The sequence below is a fragment of the Misgurnus anguillicaudatus genome, chromosome 5 (assembly GCF_027580225.2).
Source record: "Misgurnus anguillicaudatus chromosome 5, ASM2758022v2, whole genome shotgun sequence".
NCBI lineage: Eukaryota > Metazoa > Chordata > Actinopteri > Cypriniformes > Cobitidae > Misgurnus > Misgurnus anguillicaudatus.
In genome coordinates, this window is record NC_073341.2 from 27770982 (window position 1) to 27796772 (window position 25791).

At 36.2% G+C, this 25791-nt stretch overlaps 1 protein-coding gene and 1 long non-coding RNA gene across 3 annotated transcripts; one reads left to right on the forward strand and one right to left on the reverse strand.

The window, feature by feature from the left end:
• Positions 1-4802: 4802 nt before the first annotated feature.
• LOC129413690 (mitotic spindle assembly checkpoint protein MAD2B) lies at positions 4803-25137 on the reverse strand. Of its 2 annotated transcripts, XR_012369689.1 has the most exons (10): positions 24779-25137; positions 24570-24688; positions 23495-23566; positions 23251-23351; positions 23062-23156; positions 22881-22954; positions 22300-22392; positions 22068-22195; positions 5738-5954; positions 4803-4932 (listed from the first exon to the last, which is right to left on the reverse strand). XR_012369689.1 is itself a non-coding variant. In XM_055167440.2 (8 exons), the coding sequence occupies exons 1-8, from the start codon at positions 24816-24818 to the stop codon at positions 22157-22159; spliced, it is 633 nt and encodes a 210-aa protein (XP_055023415.1). In that variant the 5' UTR covers positions 24819-25137; the 3' UTR covers positions 21711-22156. The 2 variants fall into 2 exon arrangements, 1 of the variants encoding a protein (XP_055023415.1); XM_055167440.2 differs by lacking the exons at positions 4803-4932; positions 5738-5954 and having other exon boundaries at positions 21711-22195.
• LOC129413692 (uncharacterized) lies at positions 10127-12410 on the forward strand. The gene is made up of 3 exons (XR_008634059.2): positions 10127-10423; positions 10551-10649; positions 12368-12410. It is a non-coding gene; the product is annotated as an uncharacterized lncRNA (long non-coding RNA).
• Positions 25138-25791: the final 654 nt, after the last annotated feature.

The window sequence follows — 25791 nt, forward strand, 5'->3', positions numbered from 1 at the left end:
GAGTAAACCTGTTCTGTGTTTATAGCAATTACCTACTGGTGCAAGTGAAGCTCTGTGTGCATGAAGATCCCCAGTGCTGTGAGTAATATAATCTGAGAAGTAAACCTGTTCTGTGCTTCAAGCAGTTAGCTACCTGTGCAAGCGAAGCTCTGTATGAGCAGAGATCCCCAGCGCTGTGAGTAACATAAACCTGTGAAGTAAAACTGTTCTGTGCTTACAGCAAATACCTATCCGTACAAGTGAAGCCCTGTGTGGACTAAGGGCCTTCAGCGCCGTGGATAGCGCAACCTGTGGAGTGAACTTGATCTGTGTACAAACCATCACTTAACTGTTCTGCCGAAGGTCCCGGGTGGACGAACAGCGTTGACATCGAAGTACTTTACCCTTGTCTGACTTTTGTTTGATTCTGCCTCCAGGAGAAGCGGAGCGCGCCACGGATTGTTGTGCCGGAGCCCCTGTCCCCAGTCTTTCCCTCAAGTGGCCCTGGAGGCGAAGAGACACATTAGTTTTAAATTGCCCTTTCCCCTTTCCCCCTTCTCCTTTTAAATATTTAATAAAGTCTATTTTAACTGTAGTATACTCGTCTGTCTGGTCATTGGGGTGGTCTTGGGAAACTCCTCGAGGTGGAAGAGTGAGAGGGGTGTGACCCTTAGCATAGTTGGGTCCGCCCCCGGCCGTGACAGTACCATCTGAATATTAACCAGCAGGGCAGAGTGCACATTCGGTATCTCGAAATTCTGTTTTTAAAAGATTTATTTTCATGTAACCAAAAGTAACACTCCTTACAACATAAAAAAGGGTTGGTGTGATTCTTTCAGTTACATTAAACTAAATTATTTGGCTTAATCTCAATTCTAGATCAAGGATCAAAGTTAATTATAGAAAAGTTGATTATATTGGTTATTAGTCTTAAACTTTTTGGACAGCATAAGATAACGAAAACCCAAATAATCGCACTGGGTCACAGTTTGGTTTTGTTTAGTGTGAGTGCGCCCCTGACTAACTTATTCCAAACCTAGATGCCAATAGATTTTACCTTTCATTAAGGCCTGATACAAACACTTTTTTATGATTACTGCATATCCCAATTTCAAACAATTCCTTTCAAAAAAGCAACTTTATCAGTTTATTGTTTCAGGTCAAGTTTTGTTTGCCTTTTAAACACTGATATTAACAGGTTCTCAGAGTGTCTAAGCCTTTAAAGAACTATTTTTAAGAAAATTTTAAGTACGCAGATGACATGGCTTTGGTAGGACTTCTTAAAAAAGATGATATAAATGAGTCGGTTGAATATATGAAATATGTTGAGGAACTCATGGGCTGGTGATAATAGTGCTGGAATATTTTAAATATATTGGCACATATATAGACGGTACATTGAGCTTTGTGGATAACACTAATAATATTTTGAAAAATTGCATGCACCGTCTTTTTCTAATACGGAGAATCTGTAGGTTTGGAGTAAGTCAAAACATATTAGAGATTGCCTAAAAATCATTGATGGAGAGTGTGCTGATCTATAATTTAACTTCATGGTATGGACATCTAAATTGTAAGCAGAATAATAATCTGGCAAGAGTCACTAATACAGTAAAATCATTGGTAGACTGTAAGATTAAAATTGAAGAAACTTATTCCTTGGTCACAACTTGTCACAAACCCCTGTTCTGATCAAAGACTATTGTCACAGCTGTTTATCCAATACAGTGGGGGTTAAAGGTGGTTTTCTGATTGGTCAGTTTGAATGTATTATGTTGGGTTTGGTCAAGTACAGTGGGGGTTAAAGATGATCTTCTAATTGGTCAATTTGAATGTATCAAGTTAGGCTTGGTCACATGGTCAAGAGATAGAGGATAAAGGTCAATGTTTTTAGGAGCTCTGGGCCCGGTTGCATAAAGCACCTTAAGTGTAATTTTCCCTTAAGTTGTTTCCTTTAAACTTAAGGGTGTTGCAGAAAAACCCTTAAGTTTTTTCTGTTGCGTCTCCATGGCAACAATAGTATTTTATAACAACAAACCGGGGTAACTGTCATGAAACACTTAACGATTACTCTTACCTAAGAGAACCGTTTAAGGGATTATATGCAAAACTCTTTAATTATTATCTTACAGAAGTTAAGGGGAATTTACCCCTTAAGTGTCATACTTAAGGAAAAAACTTAAGGTGCTTTATGCAACCGGGCCCTGGGCCTTTGCATTTTAGCTTTTGCCTTGCATTGGCCTTTTCCCCTTTCCTTTCTTTCTTCACCTAAGTTCTGGGGTTCAAGCCATTAGGTCTAGATTTCAGTTCTCAAGTGTGTATCTCTTTCTTCTAAACTTTCTTTCTCTGTTCTCTATCTTATCAGGTAATATCTCACATACATTGGAAACAGTCGATTGTTTGTATTATTTACCAACCTATAAACCTTTTCATTTACAAATCTGTTGTTTAGTTTTGATTTAAGGTTAATACTTAAACGCTCCATATTGCAATACAGTATATTCATACTCTAGCAACGCTCTCAGACATATTGTGTCCGAAACCGGGGAACGATTGCAGTGTTGTTCTCCTTCCGAAACCTGAGATCCCTTACAGTTCACAGAGTAAGTTGGGTCAAGATGTTTTGGGAAAGCGGAGAGTATATCAAAAGACCCAACTCATCCCCTGTGTTATCAGTTTGTTTTACTGCCCCCTGGGCAGCGATTTTTAAAGCCTGCATATACAAATATTTATAATAGATCTTTTTTACCTTCTGCAATAGGATTTATTAATCAAAAAGGTGTGTGAGTTATGTGTCCTGTGGTATGTGTTTGTATATGTGTTTTTTTTTTTGTCAACAAATTTCAATCACGGTTGACAATAAAGTTGCATTGTATTGTATTTTCATGTTGATTGGATTCTTTAGTCCTCTTTCTACTTTCAGTTTTAAACTACATGTTGATGTTAAATCCACTATTCTACAATTGTTCTACAGTCCATACACAGTATTTAGTTTAATCACATCAGAAATAATTAAATTACTGGAATAAAAGTTATTAACTAGAGTAAGAAAAAGTAATTAAATTACAGAAACTACATCCAACCTTGTCAGTTATTCCACCTGCTTCATTCTGATTGGCCATGGCATCATTTTGAAATTGATTACGGTTAGACCGTGCAAGGCAAACCAGATCTGAGATCAGTTATCTATAATAATTGCAGCACTAAATAACACTTCAACATATTAGGCAATTTTTTCACAACTTTAATTACACACCATGAGAAAATACAGAGATTCTGACTTTAGGGAACATATTAGTGGGTACGTCTCGTCCAGTGTAGGTGGTCATGATAATATGATCACACAGACCTGATGTGAATAGAGTTCTGCAGGGATGACACATTTTTGTAGGCAAAACCCAGAAGTGAGTTAGTATTTATGCACTTCTGGTTTCATTGTTCAAAAGTCAATGGATTTTTTTTAACATGGTTTTGGTTAATTGCCTTAAATTAGATACACTTTTAGATCTTGAGCTGCTTGACGATATGACTTTTTTTTCTTTACAATAACTACAACGATGACAGCCAACACACACACTCCACAAAATGAAAGAATCAGAGGTAGTTTATAAGAATGTCCATCATTACTACACTCAGCGTCATCTTTTTCTGTTCCTGGTTTGATTGTCATTTTCCTAAAAGATTCACAGCTGTTAAAGAGAGAAAACTTGAACTTAAAGTTGGCCTTGAAAACAATAATAAGCTTTGATACAACAAATAATAATCATTCATTTTAAGTGTTATACATTTTTAATTTTAAGCATGTGGAAATTCAACGTTGAAAGTTAAAATAAATTGTAATTACTTTGTGTGTAATTTGCAAAGTGTACCATCTGAATATGAACCAACAGGGCAGGGTGCACACTCAGTATCTCGAAATTCTGTTCCTAAAAGGAGATTTATTTTCATGTAACAAAAAGTAACATTACTTACAATATGTAAAATGTTAAGGTGCGATACTTTCAATTTCATTAAACTAAATCCTTTGGCTAAATATCAATTCTAAATTCCCACTGAATTCCCTCTCAACAACTATAGTTATTGTCTTAACTCATGACTTCACAACGGACTTATTGTAAGTGCTGCTTTTCTCTAGTCATAATTTGTTTTGCCACATGGCTGTTTTCACATGTCACAGTCATAAGTTAACACTGAGTCTCTGTCATGTGAACATGATAAAAAAGTCTGAACTAAATAGTCATGTGCACTTAAGAATACCAAACACTTAATATATTTGCATATTGCTCATGTTTAAGAAATATCTATGTACAACCAATACATTTACAAAAATTTGCCAGATATTCAAAGTAACTTACAATGCATTACAAGGTCTACATTCATGTGTTCCCTGGCTTCGAACCGTTGACCTTTTGCCTACCAATGCAACACTCTACCACTGAGCTATATATCTACTTTTATACAATCACAGTAGAAAGCACAGATAATGCCACTTTATTCAAAGTAAGCTATTAACTCATAAACAACCTGTACTTTTCACAAATCCAGGATTGATGATAACACACTAACCGTTCTGGTTGATATACTGTCCAGGTGAGCAGGTTGAATGCTTTTTAGCCTTTAAACAACTTTTCCCTTTTACGTTTATACAGTAATGACCTGGCAGAGGCTCACACACTGTATTTGATGTCACTGTACATGCTTTCTTTACTCTCAGGCCATTATCTGTCAAGAGAAAGTGAAAAGAAAGTGAAATGCAAGGAGACTTTGCAATGACAATAAGTCTAAAGTTGTATTTTTTAAGTGTTGTACAGTGCATTTTTTACCTACTTAAATCACAGACAGAACACTGCAGACACTCTCTTAATCCATTAGAAGAGTCTGTGTAAGTGTCTTCAGTACATGGTATACATGTTGTCCTAGTGAACTCATCACAGTGCCAATAAACTCGCTTTCCTAGGAAAATAACAGTGTCAGCTTGGAGTCAAGCTGCATATATACATGACAAAACATAAAACACCGCCATAACACACTGACATTCAAAGAAATTGCAGCTGAAGCTTATGCCAAACAGAAAAAATATGCCAAGTTTGTGATAGGTTTTCTTTATGATAATTTAAATGCTGTAGCTTGATGAACAGAAAAATCAATATTCTTCATAAACAAAAGTGTCTTCAAGTTTGAGAACTTTTAAACATAATAATAATTTGCGTATCGGCAATGCTCCCTTTGTGTTTGGCAACTTGGTTTGGACAGTAAATAGGAAGCAATAAGGAGACAGTAGTCGCCATTATTCCAAAAACATCCAGATACTATTCAAGTTACTTAAAGGTAAAAATAAAAATTCCAATTACTACTGTAGGTGTACATGTCTACAGGCACACAACAGCGCCTTTAATTCCTAAAGAGATTTAAGGAAGTTGGTCCTCAGCCTAATTAGCTATTACAGTTGTCAGACGATATCAAGTAAGTGATGTAATTACATGACCACATTAAGAGAGAAAACAGTCATTTTGAAGTGAAATATAAAGTGACTGCAGGTTGAGTGGACCCTGACATTGAGATCATGGGTGTAGATTTGGTTTGGTCAAAGGGTCAGCAGTATGTTTTCATTTATCAATGTATAATTTTTTGGGGGGTGATGTAAATGCTGTTTTAGGTTACTGGGTGGGGGCTTTCTAAAACTACACCCCTGATTAAAAAATAAATGTCAATTGTCACAATCAATTTGAGTTCACCTTAGATTATTAAGTGGACTCACCTGCATCACACATTGGACAGCACTGGCCATTAATTTCATACTCTCCATTATAACAAGTTGCCATACAGAGACTGATGTTTATGATTAGAGGTAGAATAGTTGACAGATGAATAAGTTTACAGTTTATCCACATATTATGGGATTAAATGAAACATCACTGCTGCAGAAGTGATACATCAATGACTGTCTTCATTAGTCCCTCTCTTTCCTTAAGGTGCTGCAAAAGAGACTGGTGTTAGACAGCTTTTAGATATAAAAGAGGCATATTTTACCAACTCCTTTTCTCATCTATTTAATCAGAAAAGATATGTATAAAACATACATTCATTACATCATACATTTACTTCATTATCTATTTGCATTTCCTAACCAATTCACATTTAAGATTTCCATCAAAACGTTTATTGAATCTTTTCAAAATTCGCAAAAAAGGTAAACAAAGAAATTCAAATTAGGTGCGTTTCCAACAAGTTGTTAGAGCAAATCATGGTGCTAGCAACCAACAGTAAATAAAGGCACACTTAGAAAGGAGGAGGAGCTTGCTGTGCAGTGAGCACCAAATGAGAAAATCGAGCCAGGACTATGTTTAGTTACGATTGGGAAAGTTAAACATTTATTAGCAGTGCAGCTTGTAATTGCCAAACTGAATGATGTAGTGTTCACAAAAGAAGAAATGCAGACTTTTTGATAGCAGCAAGGGCATTACAATGATGTCGAGACCCATATATGGTAAAGACAACTTCAGCGGAAACACCTAGATAGCCAGTCCTGTCTGTGGGTTTAATGTTCGCTACGTCAGAATTAATTACGCCCTAGCGTATCATCATAGGCTCGTCTGAAATGAGCAAATTCTGTGCAAAATTGATCACCGGTTAGAAAAGTGTCTGGCTGTTTCTCAATATGCGTTCTTCAGCGATCTTGCGTCCTTGTGTTCTCGCTCTACGTCATCATTAACTGTCAAAGTTCAATTCTCAAGAACACAAGTACAGAGGACGCATGAAAATACCCCAATTTGTTATTGATATCGAGGATGCATCGAGTTCACACTTGCGCGCTAAAATCTGGGGAGGTCAGATGACCAACAGGAAGATCGCACACATCTCAATACTCACAAGTGCATTCTGTGTTCTCGCGACCTTCTGAGTTCGTTCTTCCAAGGTCGCCTGGAAAGATCGATCTTCACGAGAACGCAAGTCCATTCTTTGCGTTGTTGGAATTGAGAAACAGCCCTTATATTCTCGCTCTTTGTCATCATTAACCGAAGAAGTTCAATTCCAATTCCCAAGAACGCAAGTACAGAGGTTGCATGAAAATACCTGGATGTGTTCTTGATATCGAGGATACATCAGCTGTTTCTCAATATGCATTCTTCAGCGATCTTGAATCCTTGTGTTCTCGCTCTTTGTCATTGTTAACCGTCGAAGTTCAATTCCAATTCTCAAGAACGCAAGTACAGAGGACGCATGAAAATACCCGGATGTGTTCCTGATATCGAGGATGCATCCCAGCAAGCAATAGCCGTCATTTCAACGTCTCGTTTCAGTATAGACCCGATATAGCCGGGCTGTGCCTAGCCCATATCTAGCCCAAATAAACTTTAATTTGGTTACATGTGGTTTTTGACAAAATAATTTGTGAGATGTATGCTATTTCATCATGTAAGCAAAGTTAACAGCGATTACAAGGTATTTCGTTTCATTTCTATAAAGTGTTTTATGCATCGTCTGTACGTAGTCACAATTTAGCTCATAAATAGACCGACTACGAATAAACCAGGTTTAGCCCAGAAATAACCATGAATTTAATTACATGTTGTTTTTCCAAAATGATTTGTGAGATGTATGATATTTAATCATGTAAACAAAGTTCAAAGCGATTAAGGTATTTTGTTTCATTTCTTTAAGGTGTTATATGCACCGTCTGTACTTAGCCACTATTTAGCTTACAAATAGACCGACTACGAATAACCCACGTTTAGCCCAGAAATAACCATTAATTTAATTACACGTGGTTTTTGCCAAATAACTTGTGAGATGTATGGTATTTCATTGTGTAACCAAAGTTAACAGCGATTACAATGTTTGTTTAATTTCTTTACAGTGTTTTATGCACCGTCGCACATAGCCACTATTTAGCTCATAAATAGACCGACTACGAACAAACCATGTTTAGCCCAGAATAACCTTGAATTTAATAAAATGTTGTTTTTGCCAAAATAACTTGCAAGATGTATGATATTTCATCAGGCATGCAAAGACACCAGTGAATTCAAGGTGTTTGGTTTTATTTATCTTATCTGAATATCTGCTGTCACGCATAACATTCATTATTGATATACAAAATCCAGTTACAACTCCGAACCGCTAGATGGCAGCTGCAGTACACAAACACGAGGCCAAATCTGGCGAGAAAGATTTCCGGTGTTTGAAAATCAACAACACCGACCAGCGAGCAGCCAAGGGGAAAGCAATCTTCCACACTCGTTTGGTCTTGTAAGTGGTTTTTATTATTTTATTTTACATGTGTTTAAAATGTATTTACTTTATTTGTTGTTGGAATCGCGACATTCGTGCGGGTAACTTTACGTTAAAGTAAGTAACCCATGTTTTATAAAACCTAAACAGTACAACCTGCAATGTAATAAAATAGTGGAGGTAAATGAGTCTATGTAACGTTACACTGAAGATTTACATAAGTGATTTGTAGGCTGCTTTTTAGTAACAGCAGTAACTTAGCTAAGTTATCACCGTGTTGCTTAAAGTGTATGTTGCAGGTTAACCACCACTGTCGATTAATGGGTACATAAATCACTCAAGATATGTGTATAATTTTTAAAATGTCTCAAAAATGGTCTTAAAGACCACTTTTTTTAAGTTTTTGGTATTAACGGTTTTTTTAACGCAATTCTGCGATGACGTCACGTTGGGGAGAAGTGGAGACAGACTCAGCCAGAGCCATAGAGATAGATGAGACATTTATTGCTGTTTAATACTTACGTATATCATTTGGAAATCATATATACATCGTAGGAAATATATAATGTGTTATACTGCAAAGTTACCTTGCTAATTATTATTTATGATATATGTGGAGATAAATAAAACTTCGCAAATCTGCTGATTTGATCCATTCATGTCCTGACCACCAGGCTAGAGATTTTTAAACATCCTTAATCCACACTTACTAGTCTATCAAATAATATCTCAAATATATTGTTTTGTGAAATAAAAGGATGCTTTGTTATATTGTTTATGCGATTATAACGAATCACATGATCATTTTATACGCAGCAGCAGTCAGCAGCTGCAGCACACTCGGATCCGACCGCATACATACTGTAATAAACAGGCGTTCGGCGGCTTTTTACATCACGACAGGCTATGCCATTTGAGGAGGAACCGCTCATTGATCACCGTATTTTTATAAATCCTGTACATGTTTGGACCTGCCGAACAGGTTGAGCACTTTAATATACTTTATTGAGCAGAGAGGCTGCCTGCACAGTTTGACCAGCGGGCTGCGGGAACAACATCACGCCGCCAGACGGTGTTGCTAATATAACTCGAAATGTTTAGCTATAATCAGATCGGCCCACCGGGAAATAATAAAAAAGTTTCTGTAGAAACCTACTGGCTGTAAGAAAGTGAGTGCGTTTGGGTCGCTGGTCCCCGCGAACAGACGTGACGTGCTTCACTCACCTTCAAGGATTAGAGACATGCTGCCAAAACCGTTTGTGCTGAAGATCGCATAAAGTTACACCCATTTCAGGCAGGATCATGGACCCCCTCAAGCCAGCATGCACGAGTATGTTAATTGTTTGTTTACTTTCTACACGAAGATATGCTAACCTTATGCAATCTGGCTGTCTGCCTATCTCTCTATACTAGCCTATCCATCTGTCTGTCTGTCTGTCTGTCTGTCTGTCTATCTATCTCTCTCTCTATCTATCTTATCTATCTTATCCTATCTATCTATCTATCTATCTCTCTCTATCTTATGTATGTATGTATGTATGTATGTATGTATGTATGTATGTATGTATGTATGTATGTATGTATGTATGTATGTATGTATGTATGTATGTATGTATGTATGTATGTATGTATCTATTATCTGCGCTATCAGAACTGTACTTTACTCGTCTTTCTATAGTCATTCTCAATGCTCTCAAGGCGGCTTTGGTCAATTCTCTCCCCAGCGTGACGTCATACAGTGCGTTGTGAGGGAAAGGAGAATCATTGCAAATTGCTGTACTTTTTCATACTTTTTCGGGTTTTGTGATACCCAACAACATAAAATACAATGGATAACAGTTTAAATGTTTATTATCAACAAGCAAATTGCACAAATTCGTTGAAAAATTTTACCTGCAAAACGCCCTTTAAAGTAATGTAGGCAGTTATGCTTTACAATTATGCATACAGAGATAGATTGTGGGGGAAAGCTATTTTTCCATATGGATTTAACTCACAGGCCTTCAGTTTGTTGGAAAAAAGATTTTTATTGTGTTAGTGAGGGAAAACTTGCAGGTCAGTGGGCATTAACCTTAAAGGTTGGTAAACACTTGTACACTGAAGCATACAATACTGTACAATTACTGACATAGGCATGTGCTATTCAGGTGTCAAAGCTGTGCTAAACTGGAGGGAGAAACTTGAGAGACCGTGCCGGAAGAATGCTGGACAGGTAAATTCTATAAACATGCAATATTAATAAGACATTGTGGTGTCAACGCAGTCTTTCATGTGGTCACAAAAAATCAAAAATATATGTCAGTCTGCAAATGTTAACGACATTATCTTTTGTATTTTAGAGTTCCATAAAATTCATTAATTTCAAAGTTCAACATGAATGGTGGTGGTCCACTGCAGAAGCAAGCATTTGAAAAAACATCAGTTCTCAGTTATTAAAGGTAAGTGTGTTTGTATGTAGTTTTAGGCTGAATGGTGTTTCACAAAATAATACATTTAATATGACATTAGGCTATGTGAGGTGTAATTGACGACAGTCCGGTACTGCCTTAATATTTTCTAAATATTAAAAGCCCCAGATTAAATTACTCTTTGCCGATACAACAGTTAACTCACCCATACAATATTGTTTAGATGTTTTATGTCCATAAGATTGTATTGTGAATATTTTATGCTTGGCATCTTAAAGGAATAGTCTACCCTTTTGCCATATTAAGCTATGTTATTACCTCAACCTAGACGAATTAATACATACCTATCTTTTTTCAATGCGTGCACTGCACAGTGTGTTGTTAATGTGTTCGCATTTAGCCTAGCCCCATTCATTCCTATGGTACCAAAAAAAAGTTTTATTTTGTGGCACCATACTTACTGGTATAACTCCTCATGTAACATTCTATAAATAGGGAAAACACAGAAGTGTTTGGTGGCTTCCCTGTTTGGTACCATAGGAATTAATGTGTCTAGGCTAAATGCTAACACATTCACGACGCGCTATACAGTGCACGCATTGAAAAAAGATAGATATGTATTAATTTGTCTAAGTTGAGGTAATAACATAGTTTAATATGGCAAAAGGGTAGACTATTCCTTTAAAGGGCAGGGTATTTGATTTTGAAAAATACTAACTTTAGCCTACACGCACCAACCAGAAGCACACTCCTATCTCATTAACCAGTAAGACTGACAAAGTGACTAACATTACCAAAATAATCAACATAAACAACTGTTTTTAATCCGAATTAAATGCAGCACGTTTAGAAATTTGAAAAGATAAATATCATTACACTAATTCGTAAAGGAACACAAACTACATAAGCAACACGTTTCATTAAAATACAATCTGAATCCATCAAAATAGAATCACACTGCATACCTACCTTTCCAAAAGAAACACTGCAACGACCCTTTCAGACCAGTAGCTGTTTCCATCTTGCGGAAAAGCAGTGAAGTTACCAATGTTAATTTTGGTTTTTGCTCTTTGCTCATCCAGATGTTTTTTTTTGTTGTTGTTTCAAAATGTTTTTCGTTTTGTAGCTCCTGTGTCAATTCAGCAGGAAAGTTTATTTGATTCTCCCTATTTTTACAGAGCGTGAACAGGGTGTGAAGTGGTAAATGTAAACATGAATTCAATTACATGATTTAATTCACTATGTGTAAACACAGTTCATACATTGAAAACGGTATCACAGAAATTTTTTGTGGTTTTTAAAACCTTGACTCTGAAAATCCCGGTATACCTTTAAACCGGTAACTGGCCCATGTCCAAATATTGCATTCGGTCGACTCGGGGTTCAATGATTTGTTGAACGTTTTTTGGTCCTACGCCTTTTACAGATGACACAAATATATAAAAATACACATTCAGACAACTTAACATAGTGATTGCTATCAAGACTTGAGGAGACTTTCAACCAGCATAACTAAAATGTTTCTGGATCAAAATCAGATACCCTGCCTTTAAGCCTCTTTTGCTAGTTCCAGAATGTCATTAAACACACGCAGAGAAACATGCACTTGTGTTTGTAGTAATGAGAACGATATGATTACTGTTGTTGACCTGTCAATATTTATATATGACTTTTTCCAAAGAGAATGACTATCACATTTAATATAAAGCAAAAATACTTGTCTCATGCATTCTTTTCATATTTGGCAGATGCTGTGTTGAACAACTTCCCACCAGCAACCGCACTGCAAGTCAAGGATGCACGGGGCCCATTTCAAACAGGCACCGGGGGGGGGGTATAGAAATTAGTACAATTAATAAGTTGAAGTGAACTGAAGATAAGTTTGTTAATGTTTAGATGTTATTTCATTTTTAAAATTTTATTTTGTTATTTATGCTTTTATTTTGTTACTGTTTTTATTCTTTTTGTTAAAAGTAGTTTTTCATTTTGTCTTATCTGAATTTCTATTGTATTAACAATATTTCTTGTAATAAATTGCATGATTACATGTTTATAAGAACCTTTTTTAATGGATTAAAAATAATTCTTTAGCCATTCTTTTGTTGTTTATTAGACACACACGTGTAGTCATTTAATAGCCGTCTATTTAACGGCTAGTCTATTCTTGGGCTATGATAGACGTCTACTAGATTTTCACTGACAGCCCAAAATTAGCCTTTTATTAGCCTAGACCCACATTCACCGTCTATTAGACGTATATATGTAGACGTTTAGTAGCCGTCTATTTGATGACTAGTCTATTCTTGGGCTATGATAGACGTCTACTAGATTTTCACTGACAGCCCAAAATTAGCCTTGTTTTAGCCTAGACGTCAGGGGGGTGTTTAGACGGCTACTAGACGTCTATTAGCCGCAAAATTGCTTGCTGGGATCGAATGCAGACTTGCGCGCTGAAATCGTGTTACGACTAGGGTTGGGTACCGAAACGCGGTGCCGCCTATATGGGCGGTACCTACCGGACCGAATCAGAACACAGATTTCGGTGCCTCATTTCGGTGCCTCTTAATGCATGAACGGTTGACTGAAGTATTTTGCTCTCTGTAGCGCAAAAAGCATAATCACAAAAGCACAGCACAATCGCTAGTTAAATTATACTGCACTCATATGGTGTAAATAATTTCCTCACTTACAAAATTCACGTGAATGTGAAAGTCGGAAAGATTTGATAATACAGAGGATTCAAGTTTGACTTCTTCTCTTAACTTAGGTAAGTTTGTTCATATTTTACATTATTGTAGTTTTATATTGATAAAAAAACGGATCTTAGATTTATTTATGTTATAGAGCGTGTAAAATGTTTTCCGTCTATTCGTTTTTGTTAAACGTTTGGTTTAATATAGCTAAGCGAGTCATTTTACATTTTTATTGTTCTGTTTTAATAAAAAAATAATAATGAACAAATAAGCATTCGTAGTAATGAAAATTATGTCAATTAAATCTTTCATTTATTTGTGTTTTAACGCAGATACCATCTGTCGAATTCGTTTTATTAATAAACAAGCAATAAAAGCAAGTTTGTCATTGGAGCTACTATTTTATTGGAGTTGAGTTTTTCGTTAATAATGAACAAACATTTAAAAAATTAATTTTATTAATAAATGGAAATATTAAATAATCTAATGTTAAAGATTAAATAGCCAACTTTTAAACGTCTTTGCCAAATATGCGCTGTGTTTAATAAGTTTAAAATGTGAAAAAATCCTCATCTGCACATCCCTAATAATACAAATTGAACAAATTTTGTAAGAATATATGTCCAGGTTATTTTTATATTCTGACTTAAAAGAACAATTTGGAAAATGAGATCCTCAGAGGAGCGCGTGAATGCCGCAATTGATCTGACGGCAGCTTATTTTATATTTTATATAACATTCCTTCAGAGAACTTGCTAAAACGTATTACCTCACTAATGTTTTTATTAGTACTTTGGCTGATATTGGCCTGAAATTGGCCGCGGCAGTCACGAGTGTCAAGTTCATCGGAGACAAGCAGAAAGCGTCGAAACGTGAATGGTTTTACAAGCCGATAAGAAAATATTTTGAGTGAATTCCAAATGCCGTTTTGCGCCATTGAAGGGCACTTCATGAAGAGGATTTCGCATGAACAGTCGATCCAAATAAAGAGAAAAAGACGCTGTATTTTATTGCTCTATTTGCCAAGTGTGTTTAATTAGCCACACTATAAGACACAATTGCGCAACTTTCTCTAGAGTTCAAGAGATCTGATCTTCGAAGGGAATAGGATAGGGAGGATCACTTTCGATTAGAATTCGCCCTTTATCTTTTTGTGAGCGGCAGCCGCGTAGGCTGTAACCAATCATTGAACAGATTATTAACAACCAATCATAGAACATTTTTCTGAGCTCAAAGTGGAGTGTTGAGAAGATTTTATTTAATTCACAAATAAAAAATTTCATAAAAAAGAAATCAAGAATGCAGGTCTTAAAAGATGATGGTGCTTTAGGCAAATCATTAATAAACAAATGACAGAGAAGAATTTTCATTGTGTTTTATGCTGTACTTTCATCTACCATCTTTCTGTGACTCTTTTTTTTCAAAGTACCGCTTTAGGCATGCCAGGCGAGGTCGCCTGGCAAGACTGATCTCCACGAGAACGCCAATCTTTGCGTTCTTGGAATTAAGAAACAGCCTCCGAGTTATGTCTGACTTGCTCTGATGTTATGCTGACGTGTTCCAAAAAATTCTTGCGATGGCGAAAAGATGGGAAAAGACTTTTAAGTGACTGTTGGCTACCGTTACTCATATCTCTCATCAGTCACCGGAGTGGACGATACTCATTTGTTTATGACAACAAGATTCAGAAACACCTCATTGAAAAAGGCAGCGAGAAAGTCGCCGAGAAATGAGACTATTCGGCAAATATCAGTTTCCATCTCCCATAATTCACATTTACTCTTCATCACATAATAAGAGCTAATTTTTCAAATAAAAACCGGGGTCATGTCATGTCCTAGTTCAACAGTTAAAATTCTCCTTCTCATTTGTTATTATCTACTAAGTGGACCAAACCTTTTTGGAATGTTTTTTTGTCTTTTTATTGTTGTGGAGTTTCTATTTAAATTTATTTCTGTAAATCAAATTTTTTGTTTTCCTTTTCACAATGTACAGATATGACATTAAAGTTACTTCTAAGTTACTACTTGAGCTGATTTCACTGCATTGTAAATGTGGAACAGAAGGAATAAAATAAAATGTTTATTTACACAACAACAAAAAAATGTTTAGTAACACGTTGTGGTCAGTTCACTTCATTGGCGTATTACTTTAATTTAACATGAATAGTTAGTACCTTGAACCTAATAACCTTGACTCTTTTCATATCTTTAGATAATTTGATTGATAATAACTTCACGCGTTCTCGTGTGTCTCGTAATAAATTCTTAATTGCTAAGTGTAGCTCCCAATCCCCTCTGCTGATGAAAATAATCATTAACAGATTGCACGACCCTATTTTATATTTTTGTGCTTTATGGGGGTCCCTCGCCCAGTCTCCTGAAATTGCGTATAAATAGCACGATGTGTAAAACTCGTGCAATACATACGCCAAATTCCACTTTGGCGTGCATATGATACGCAAGTCCTTCCCATTTACTTAAACGGGGCATCTTTTTTTGTCGTTTTATTTATTGGTTTCTTAATTTTTTTGCTATTTTTTTACCATTTTCGCTTGGGTTTAGGGTTAGAACAACTTTTTGTTATATAAAAATGACATCCTAACCCAAACCCCAACTCTAACCCCAACTCCAAGCGACCATGGCTTAAATATGGACAAAAACATAGAGAAACCTGTATATTAAATAACCTTATTAAGCAAATCTGAAATCTAACCCTAAACCCAAGCGAAAATGGTTTAAAAAACAGAAAAAAATTGAGAAACCAATAAATAAAACGACAAAAAAAGATGCCCCGTTTAAGTGAATGGGAAGGACTTGCGTATCATATGCACGCCAAAGTGGAATTTGGCGTATGTATTGCACGAGTTTTACACATCGTGCTATTTATACGCAACCTCAGGAGACTGGGTAGCTATATCTCCAAAGAGTCTTCCCGCGGGAGGATTGAGTGTCATGCAACACTTCAGTGGTTCTTAAAGTGTGGTACGCGTACCACTACACTGCAAAAAATGATGTGTTAATTTTTTACACATTGTGTGTGTCATGCCATTTAAGGCGTTATTTCAAATAAATGAAAGGGCCAACACAAGTTGTGTTAAAAACAGTGATAGGAAGAACGGATTACAAAGTAATTCCATTACTGTAATTCCACTACTTTTAGTGGTTAAACATGTATTTAGTCCCAAACTAGAAACATAAATCTAAACATAAATTTAGTCCCAAACACATATCAAGCTTATTCAAAAACCTCAAAAGCATACATAGAGTTGATTAAAGTGTTTAATAAAGTTTTTTAAACACTCATTCAAAGTAGCCTACCTGAAAAATGGGGATGAAAATAAACTTAAGTTCCCGCCTCCTCAGCGATGAATCAAAGCTTCAAAAACACATAGGGGCGGTTTCCCGGACAGGGATTAGAGTAGTCCTAGACTTAAACACTTTTAAGAGCTCTCCAAACTGAAAACAACTTGCACTGATCTTAAAATACATTCAGTGCCCTTTGTTTTACCTCAAAATGCACACAGGTAATGTTTTTAGTAAGGCATGTTTGTTAAAACTAGTTATATTTCCTAATTAATCTAAGGCCTAGTCCTGGATTAAGCTAATCCTGGTCCGGGAAACCACCCCATAGTGTTTATACTAGGTTTTTTGAGCCCGTGAATCACGACTTCAAAATCCACGACTTACTACTTTGAACTGGGAGTACGCGTTCCAGGCAGCCTGTAAGTAACCCGTGTTTTTCCAACCTTCAGTGGCGGATGCAGAACGTGACATATGGGTGGGCATGGATTAAGTCCGGGTGGGCCTGAATCTATGGGTGTCACTTTTGAATAAGAAACTATAACAAGTCTATAAAATTCGTCAAAACTTTAGAACACTAATTTAAACAGCATACACACACACACCCGAACTGCACGTCACATTTTTGACATTATTGATACTTTAAATTGTAATGCAACGTGACATTTATTAAGCCTTTTTGGTAAAAAAAAATATTGGGCTCTCATAGCCTACAAAAAAGAACCTGCACACAGTGACAGGAAATATAAATGAACCCAAAAAAACCTTATACTTTTTTAAATAACATATTAAAGTGTTTAAATAAATACGGCTACTAAATGCTTAAAATGAAGCTTCTAACATCATATTCTCTTCATGCAAATCACTAAAAATATATTTTCGTTCTCACATATTTAAGTTAACTTACTAAATAAAGAAAGAAAAAGGGAATTGCTAGAATAATGTTAGACTCTGGGGTTAAACAAAATGACAAATAAATAAACATTTAATATACTTTTTGATGAGCACAAGAGCAAGCCTACTCGTGAAGAGCGGAGCCGAGGAGCGCGCATATCAGACGTGAACGAAAGGAATAATGGATTTAATGCTTTCACTTCATTTCCTGACAGTTTCACGTGTTAGTGAGGATAGTAATGGCTAACAAGATGACGCCGAATTACATACAACATAATTACCTAACTAAATCTGAGAGAATGCAAACACATTACAATGTTTTTTCCTCCGCCCGACGGCCAAGGCGGCGGCGCATCATTTTTTTTTTAGCCCGACAGGAATTCGCCATAGCCCGTAATGGACGTCGGGCAAGCGATTTTGCGAGGTTTGTTTTGTAGAAAGACTTTCTTTAAAGTGAATTTCGTTTTGTATAAATTGTATCTTAATATTAATCAATGTTTGGTCAAACAATTGCCTCGATTTAATTAATAAGAAGCAAACCAAGAACGTCTGTGGTGTGGATTGAAGTGAACCCACTATATTTCCGCAGCCTACGTCTTTCTGCTTTAATGCATTCCTTAAATTAATGTCTCAATTACACAGTAGGCTTATAGGTTGTTATGATAGGCTATTTGTTGCTTAAAAGCAATAGGCTATATTGTATAAAGTGTAGCAATAAACGTGGCGTGACTTATAGTGCTGCTATATCGCTATATCAAACAACATCACTATGATCAGATGTTTTCTTGCTATTTTTTACTCCGCTGTCATATTTGTTGTGTGTTTATGTTATTGAGAGGAAAGCGCGCAGCACATATTTATAACGTGTTGTTATTCAAAATACGTTTTCTCAAAGTGATCATGGCTGAAAGCTGCTCGGGAATATTTCATTATAACGCAACATTCAACTGCTTTAATAGTTTTTAAATAGTTATCAGGCTTACTTATAATTTTACTGTTTTTAACATAACATGCAATAGATAAATTACACCACATAAAGTAGTATACATGTCTAACTATACAGAGTAGTATTTTTTACATTTCTGATTGGGCGGGCCAGCTGTCAATCTGGGCACAAAGTTACTGAATTTGTTCAGTCTGATGCTTACTTTGTGGCATATAGTAAATGATGTTTAACAAAAAATGTTTAACAAAAATATTAGTATATTCTTAATTTGGCAAATTAACAAGTAGGGTGTGATTAATCTGAAAGTATATTATTTAGACTTTACTACTTATATTTAAGTACAGATTTTTACATTTAAGTACAGAAGAGTTTTTATTTAACTTTTGGGCACATTTTAATTTAATCATTATTCTATTAATAATTATGTAAAATGTTTTTTATTTGATTTTTCATATTGCACCTTCTTAATGTTTTGTGATGGTATAGATAAATGAACTGTTGAATATTAATGCTGAAAACTGATATTTACCGAACTGAAATAAAAAAGCTTTTATCAGTTATCAATTTTAATCTTATATATTATTTAAATAAATATATTAAGTAAATTACAATTAAGCATTAATTGTATAATTATTACATAATAATGGACCAGTCCAGTAACCATTAAAAAACCATACTGGGCCCTGGTAAATAATGTGGGCTTCGGCGCAGAAATACTCTGTAACACATCCAACTGCTTTTTTGACACTTTGCCTGTTTAGCATGAGGAAACAACTGTGTTAATAAGTCAGAATGCTTGAAATACCCTTGAACCACTTCTTCCTAAGAGTCATGTGACTAGAAGAGTTTCAGTGGAATTTCTATAACAGTCACAAGAGTAAATACAATTTTTTAAATAAAATATACACTATTATGTCTTGGGGACACAAATGGCAGGGAATAGTAGGAATGACCCAGGTCCATATTGTCATTGAAACACAGTGGATTTGCTGTCATCAGTCTTAAACGTTACCCCTCGAACCCATATAAAAATCCCAATTTAACTCCGCAGGTAAAGGTTGACCGGGCGTTTTCAGTGTGTATCTGGTTGTCTAGGACGTGCTGTAAAACGAGGACATTTCCGGGGATAGAACAGGGTTGACTTGTCACCTTTTTGCAGAAGTCAAAAACCACATAGAAAGTCGGCTGGTGAGAATCTAGCCTACTCGAAATCAAATCTGTTCATGTCCACTTCATTTTCACTTCAAGTTTCGTTATCTTACCTTAAAGGTCACGTTCTTTCTGATCCCATTTTTTTAAACCATAGTTAGTGTGTAATGTTGCTGTTAGAGCATAAATAATACCTGTAAAATGATAAAGCTCAAAGTTCACTGCCAGTCGATATAGTTTCTTTAACAGAATTCCCCTTTTAAAGCCTACAGCGAATGGCCGTTTGGACTACAGTCCTCTACTTCCTGCTTTTATGACGTCAGTAGAACAGTTTTTTGACTAAACTCCACCCACCGGAATACGTCAGTCGCCAGCTAAGCTAACGGCAAGCTAAGCTAACGGCAAGCTAAGCTGCTATCGAATAAAAACACACTAAACAAACTACACAATCAGAACTTGTTACGTATTTCTGAAGGAGGGGCTTCATACAACAAGAAAGACATCAGCCTGTTTTGAGGGCAGTGAAAACAGCGCTATATATAAGTAAATTGTGTGAAAATACCGCGTTTTTTTAACACGTAAAACATGAACACATGTTATATTGCACACTGTAAACACAATCAAAGCTTCAAAAACACAGAAAGAACCGGACCTTTAAAGGTCGATCTCGATGCAGTAACGTTACTTCATAAAGCCTCGAAATGGTAAATGGTAAATGGACTGCATTTATATAGCGCTTTTAACAGACCTATGGCCATCCAAAGCGCTTTACAAGTTTGCCTCACATTCACCCATTCACGCACACATTCATACACCGACGGCGGTGTCAGCCATGCAAGGCGCCATCCAGCTCGTCGGGAGCAGCTGGGGTTAGGTGTCTTGCTCAAGGACACCTCGACACTTGGTCCGGTGGAGCCGGGGATTGAACCACCAACCTTCCGGTTTGTAGACAACCTACATGAACCACTGAGCCACTGTCGCCCCATCGAAAAACATAACCAGACGAAAATGCAACATTTAGGAGACATTTTGTTTAAGTGTTAAACTAACCACCTTGGAATAAGACGTTTAAAGAATGTCATGACCATACAACCAGTTCCCAGTTTCATGAAACTCCTTAAGTGAGGGTTTCCCTGAGGGAGAAAAAACTGCTACTGATTTACTTCTCCTTTGGATGTTTTTTGCAGTCTAGAAAAATACCGCTCCAAATTTTTGTTGATTTTTGTCGTTGGCATGGATGATCCATTTACTTCTCCTTTTGGTGTTAGTACAGTCTATTGCACATCAGCATTTTCCCATTTCACACTATACACTAATTATGCTGCTCAGACTTTTTACCACTAAGTGGGCGTAACCGCAGTCATTTTTGCATAAGGTGACGTCATGTGCATACCCTATAGAGGTGATGACGTTAGAGACTCCGCCGTAACACATCTAGCCTTTATTTTACATATCTATAAATGCCCTCTATTGAAGTTAATGCGGAAGTGACTTTGATGAGAATGTTAATCTGTGGCCAATGAAATTTATCCACAGAGCATAGGTCACATGTATCTAGTTCAGCCAAACAAGCAAATTTTTTAATCGATTTCTAACATCTAATTATGCAAACTATAATCACTTTTCGAATAAGAAATAAAGGATAATGCAGTTAACAAAATTATGAGAAAATAAGTGATCATTTTTGCCATAAATTCTGCAATCTGTAAAGGCCAGTTCACACTGGTCAGACAACTATACCAACTCCAACAGACACCAACAGATACCAACAGACAACCACATTCTAAAGTCTCATTTACTTTGATCCAACAACTGCCAACAGGGGTTTCACACTGGTCAGACAGACTCGAGTCTGTCTGACCAGTGTGAAGTGGCCTTAAGAAACTAATTAGTTCACTTCATGTCCATGTTGTTCATTTGTTCATGAAACTTTGTGGCTTTTTAACTTCCATATCTTTGACATTTTTAAGATTGAGTTGAGGTGAATCTACATTGTGGTCTAACAGCGACGCAAGTGTTACAATTTAACAGGTGTAGAAATGTGCAGGTGAAAATAAAACTGAACAAACTTCATCATCACAGCTAAAGCAATTCTGTCTCTCTCTGATCCAAATGAATCCTTTTAATACTCCAGTCTAGATAAATAAAAGCTGTGGGTGTGTTGCATACAGCATTTCTTTAGGTACATACCAGGCAAAACATACAAAAAGAGATCTACAAAAAAGCTTACACTTGCTTTAGATTACATTAAAATCACACAACAACAAGAGAAACATACAACTTTTGCCACAACCTATGTAAACATACAGTTAAAGTTACAACAAATATATAAATGAGAAGAGAGAGAGATTTACAAAAAAACCTAAACATCTCACAGTACAGAACATCACAATGCAAAATTTTGAAGAAAATGAAATGCATGAAATAGACACAAATCTCACTGGCGAACATTAGTTTTACTCACTTAATACATGCAGGCATCTTTGCTCACAACCTGTTTCAAAATAACATTTCTTGATGTTAACCACCACTTCCTGTTGCTATTCAGATACGTCAGTTTTTTCTTGCTTTCTCTTCCACATACAGCTGCATCTGTTAATAAATTTATAATGTCTTTATTTATAAATACTTTTTCTAGATGATCAATTACACAGCTATTAGTTTTACAATGTACAACTACATGTTTGTGTCTATACCTTGAGAATATCAGAGGTCATAGTTTTTAGAGGAATGAGTTTTGGTTCTTCCATGTGAACCTCCTGCTCATCTGCTACAATCCATGGAAAATCCTGTAAAATATACACAAAACAGACAAGACAATGAATGTGTGCAGAGATCAGAGCTTCAATGTAAAAGAGCATTTAAAGTACAACACAAAATATTTCTTAAAGAAGGAAACACAATACCTCAAGTTGTTACATGTTATCCAGTAGATTTAAGTGTACAGGTAGTGAAATTTGTAGCCGAAATAAAACAAGCTGTAAATGATTAAATAAGATTTGGCTCTCAGGTTTGCAAGTCAGGTTTGTCAGATCCCATTATTTACCCAGTACTACTTCTCAGGCAAGATTATTTAGATGCCCAGAAAGCAGTAGGGTGGACTAAATGTGGGGCAGATGCATCAATAGCTTCCTCAAACTTTATTAACTTCCACCCTTAGACAAAAAGAAACTACACTGCATAAACTCATTCTGCATTTCTAGCGGTTTGTGCTGAACTTATAGATATTTTTCAAACATTTAAACAATGAATGATCTGACCTTTCAACAAGCCTCACCTTGATGACCTGAACTTTCTCCATATTTCTTGTAGCAGCTTCCCTGGTGTGTACCAGCACTGTGAATGTGCATCCTGCAGCAGAGTGAAAAAGATCATGTATTTGTATGTTATGATCTTTATGTTAAATAAACAAGAGGTCATGTTTCGATTCAGTTTTGAGGCAAAGGCTGATTCTGTACCAGGAGGATTGTTGTCCAGAACAGCGTCACACACACTAATCTTTAGGATCACAGCTCTCAGAAGCTGTTCCACATGGGACAGCAAAGTCTCTGAGCTGCCACAGACAAAAACAAGTAAACATGCACACATGAGACACAGATGCATAACTTCTGCTTTGATTTGAGAAAACTGAACACAGAATCGTTTACCTGATGGATAGCAGTGGAGGCTGTGATATCTCAAACACAAATCTTTCCACTGGGTGGTGCTCTTTATCCATTATAACTACAACCACTTTCTCAGCTTCATTCTGCAGACATACACCACATACTATATGTTTTGAATATTCATTCATTGATCAGGTTTGTTCTATGCAGAAAACATCATAATTGTATTGGTTTTCTTTATTTTTTACAATACATATGCAAGTCAAATATCATTTATAACACTCACCTTCTCTATGAGTGGCTTGACACAATGGAGAGTGTCTTGAATGTACTGGTTCAGCTCAGGGTGGCATGACATCTGTCAAAATAAAGTGTTTACATTATTAGTCTTTGGTGCAGTACTGGTTTAGTAATCTGTATATGATATTAAAATCTGCCACCATCTGGCTGGTTTGTGCTTGGTACTGCATCATCATAAGTAGTATTTTTTTTCTGTTCCTCTCTTTACCCACTCCTACACATCTGCATTATGTTTCCAAAAAGATTTCAGCTAATACTTTGGTAGTTTCTGTTGGGTATATTACTGATCATACACTGCATTAATATTACACTAGGCATTTTGCTGTTATGACACCCGGTTAAACTTTCGTTTTCTCAGTTGACTTTTTGATTTAACTTTCTCAGTTTACTTTTGTTTCATAATTAACATTAAGAGCCCAGGTGCGATCCTGCGACTATGCCACGGTTGTTCTCGCCACGATTATTATGAGAAACAAGGCCGAAACAACTGATAAAGAAGAGTACGTCATTTTAGATTAGAGAAGTCGTCCAGCTGTACTTCGTTACATTAACAATAAGTTAGTTGTGCTAGGGAAAGCCAAGGCCAATCAAAGTAATAAACAGAGTACGTCATATTTAAGATTTGATCAGAAGTCCATCTGTACTTTGCTATATTAACAATAAGGTATCTGTGCAAGCTAGGCCAAGGCCATGAGAACCAATAAGCAGAATACACCATTTTAGATATGAGAAAGGATTCAGCTGCACTTTTGCTACATCAAACAAGTGTGTTAATTGTGGCATGCCGAGACCAATAAGAAGAATGTATATCAACTCAGATAAGAAGTGTTTGATCTTACTGTATAAAAATAGAGTGAGATGTTGGGAGGGCAGATTATCTTTGAGCATCTCTCTTTGAGGGATGTTGATCTCACTTTGTTGGCTCGAGCAAATAAAGTTATTTTTGTTTGGCACCTGGAACCTTTGTCTCCTGAGTATTTTTCTTATGAAGATTCAAGCTATGGCTTTTTGCCACTACAATACACGTGCATAACTGCAGTTATCTAACATTAAAACTTTACCTGTACAGGTACGTTGTACTTCTTTCTCTTCTGAAAGATGCCAGATGGATAAACCTCTCTGACATAGAGAATCAGGTGAATGGCCACCTCCAAAAACTCACACAGAATATCGGCAACAACTGCAAATGAACAGCATCAGAACGGCAAGTTAGCGATATTTAAAAACTGTGCCATGCACTAAATGTCCAAAATGAAATCTAGCAACTCACCTTGGCCAAAGTTAAGGTCCTGTCTGGTCAAAGTGGTCATAGTGAAGTTTACCAAATACAAATCCAATAACCTTCAACACTTTAACGAACAAATAAGCGTTTCACGTTGTAAACATATCATGCATGGCAGCAGATTGTATGTGATAGGCGAGTGTTGTATTACAAACGTAAAAACGTCCTTTTCGAAAAAATATTACTGTTTTACATTTAACGACATTAGGGCGAAAATGTCTGTCATCTACAAACGAGTAATAAATAAATGTACATTTCACACAACGCAGAAATCCCTCAGAAACCGCACCAGCAGCCAGGAAAATGTTGCTTGTTTACGCTGTTCTTCTTCTGCGGTATCGCTGTAAGCCGTGATGTGGTGAAGCCTGCCGCCACCTATAGGTGTGGAGAAGAGAGGTTTTGAATCCTGTGTTTACATTTTATTATATTAAGCTTTTTCGTTTCAGATAAAATATCAAATTTTTGACCATCAGATTAATGGACTAGTGTAGTACTAGATAAAGTGTTTGTGTAATTGTTTATTTATTCACCAAAAGACAGATTAAAATTATATTTTGTTTGTTGATTTAATAAAGCCTACAATAAATAAATAATCACCATACAATGTCAGAAAAAAGTACAAAACTGTACCTTTCTGTCGCTGGGCTGGTAAGGTTTCATTTTGTACCTTTACAGGTAACTTGTAATACGAAGTTGTACCTTTTTGGGTACCTTACTTTACCTTAAGAATCTATGGTGTACCTTTAAAGAGCACCTACTTCATTGCTAAAAAACAACAACGTTTTTTTGTGTATTTGGTATAATACAATGTGTTTGCGTGGTTTATGGTTAAAAAACACATTATTTTCCACATACCATACATTTTTGTAGCTCCAGATTGCACTCTCAAATGCACAGATTTTAAAAACTCTGTGTCCCTGATTGGCCAGCTAATCTGTATGTTGTGATTGGCCTGAATACCTCTGACGTCAGCCAGAAATTTGACGCTCCTTACCATGTTT

Bases quoted from the DNA above. Each gene is read 5' to 3' on its own strand.
- LOC129413690 (XM_055167440.2), bottom strand. From the start codon at position 24,818: ATGACCACTTTGACCAGACAGGACCTTAACTTTGGCCAAG. The intron at 24,689-24,778 runs GTGAGTTGCTAG...GTTCATTTGCAG, and splicing joins GGACCTTAACTTTGGCCAAG to TTGTTGCCGATATTCTGTGT. The intron at 22,955-23,061 runs GTACAGAATCAG...ACTCTGCTGCAG, and splicing joins TCTGGACAACAATCCTCCTG to GATGCACATTCACAGTGCTG.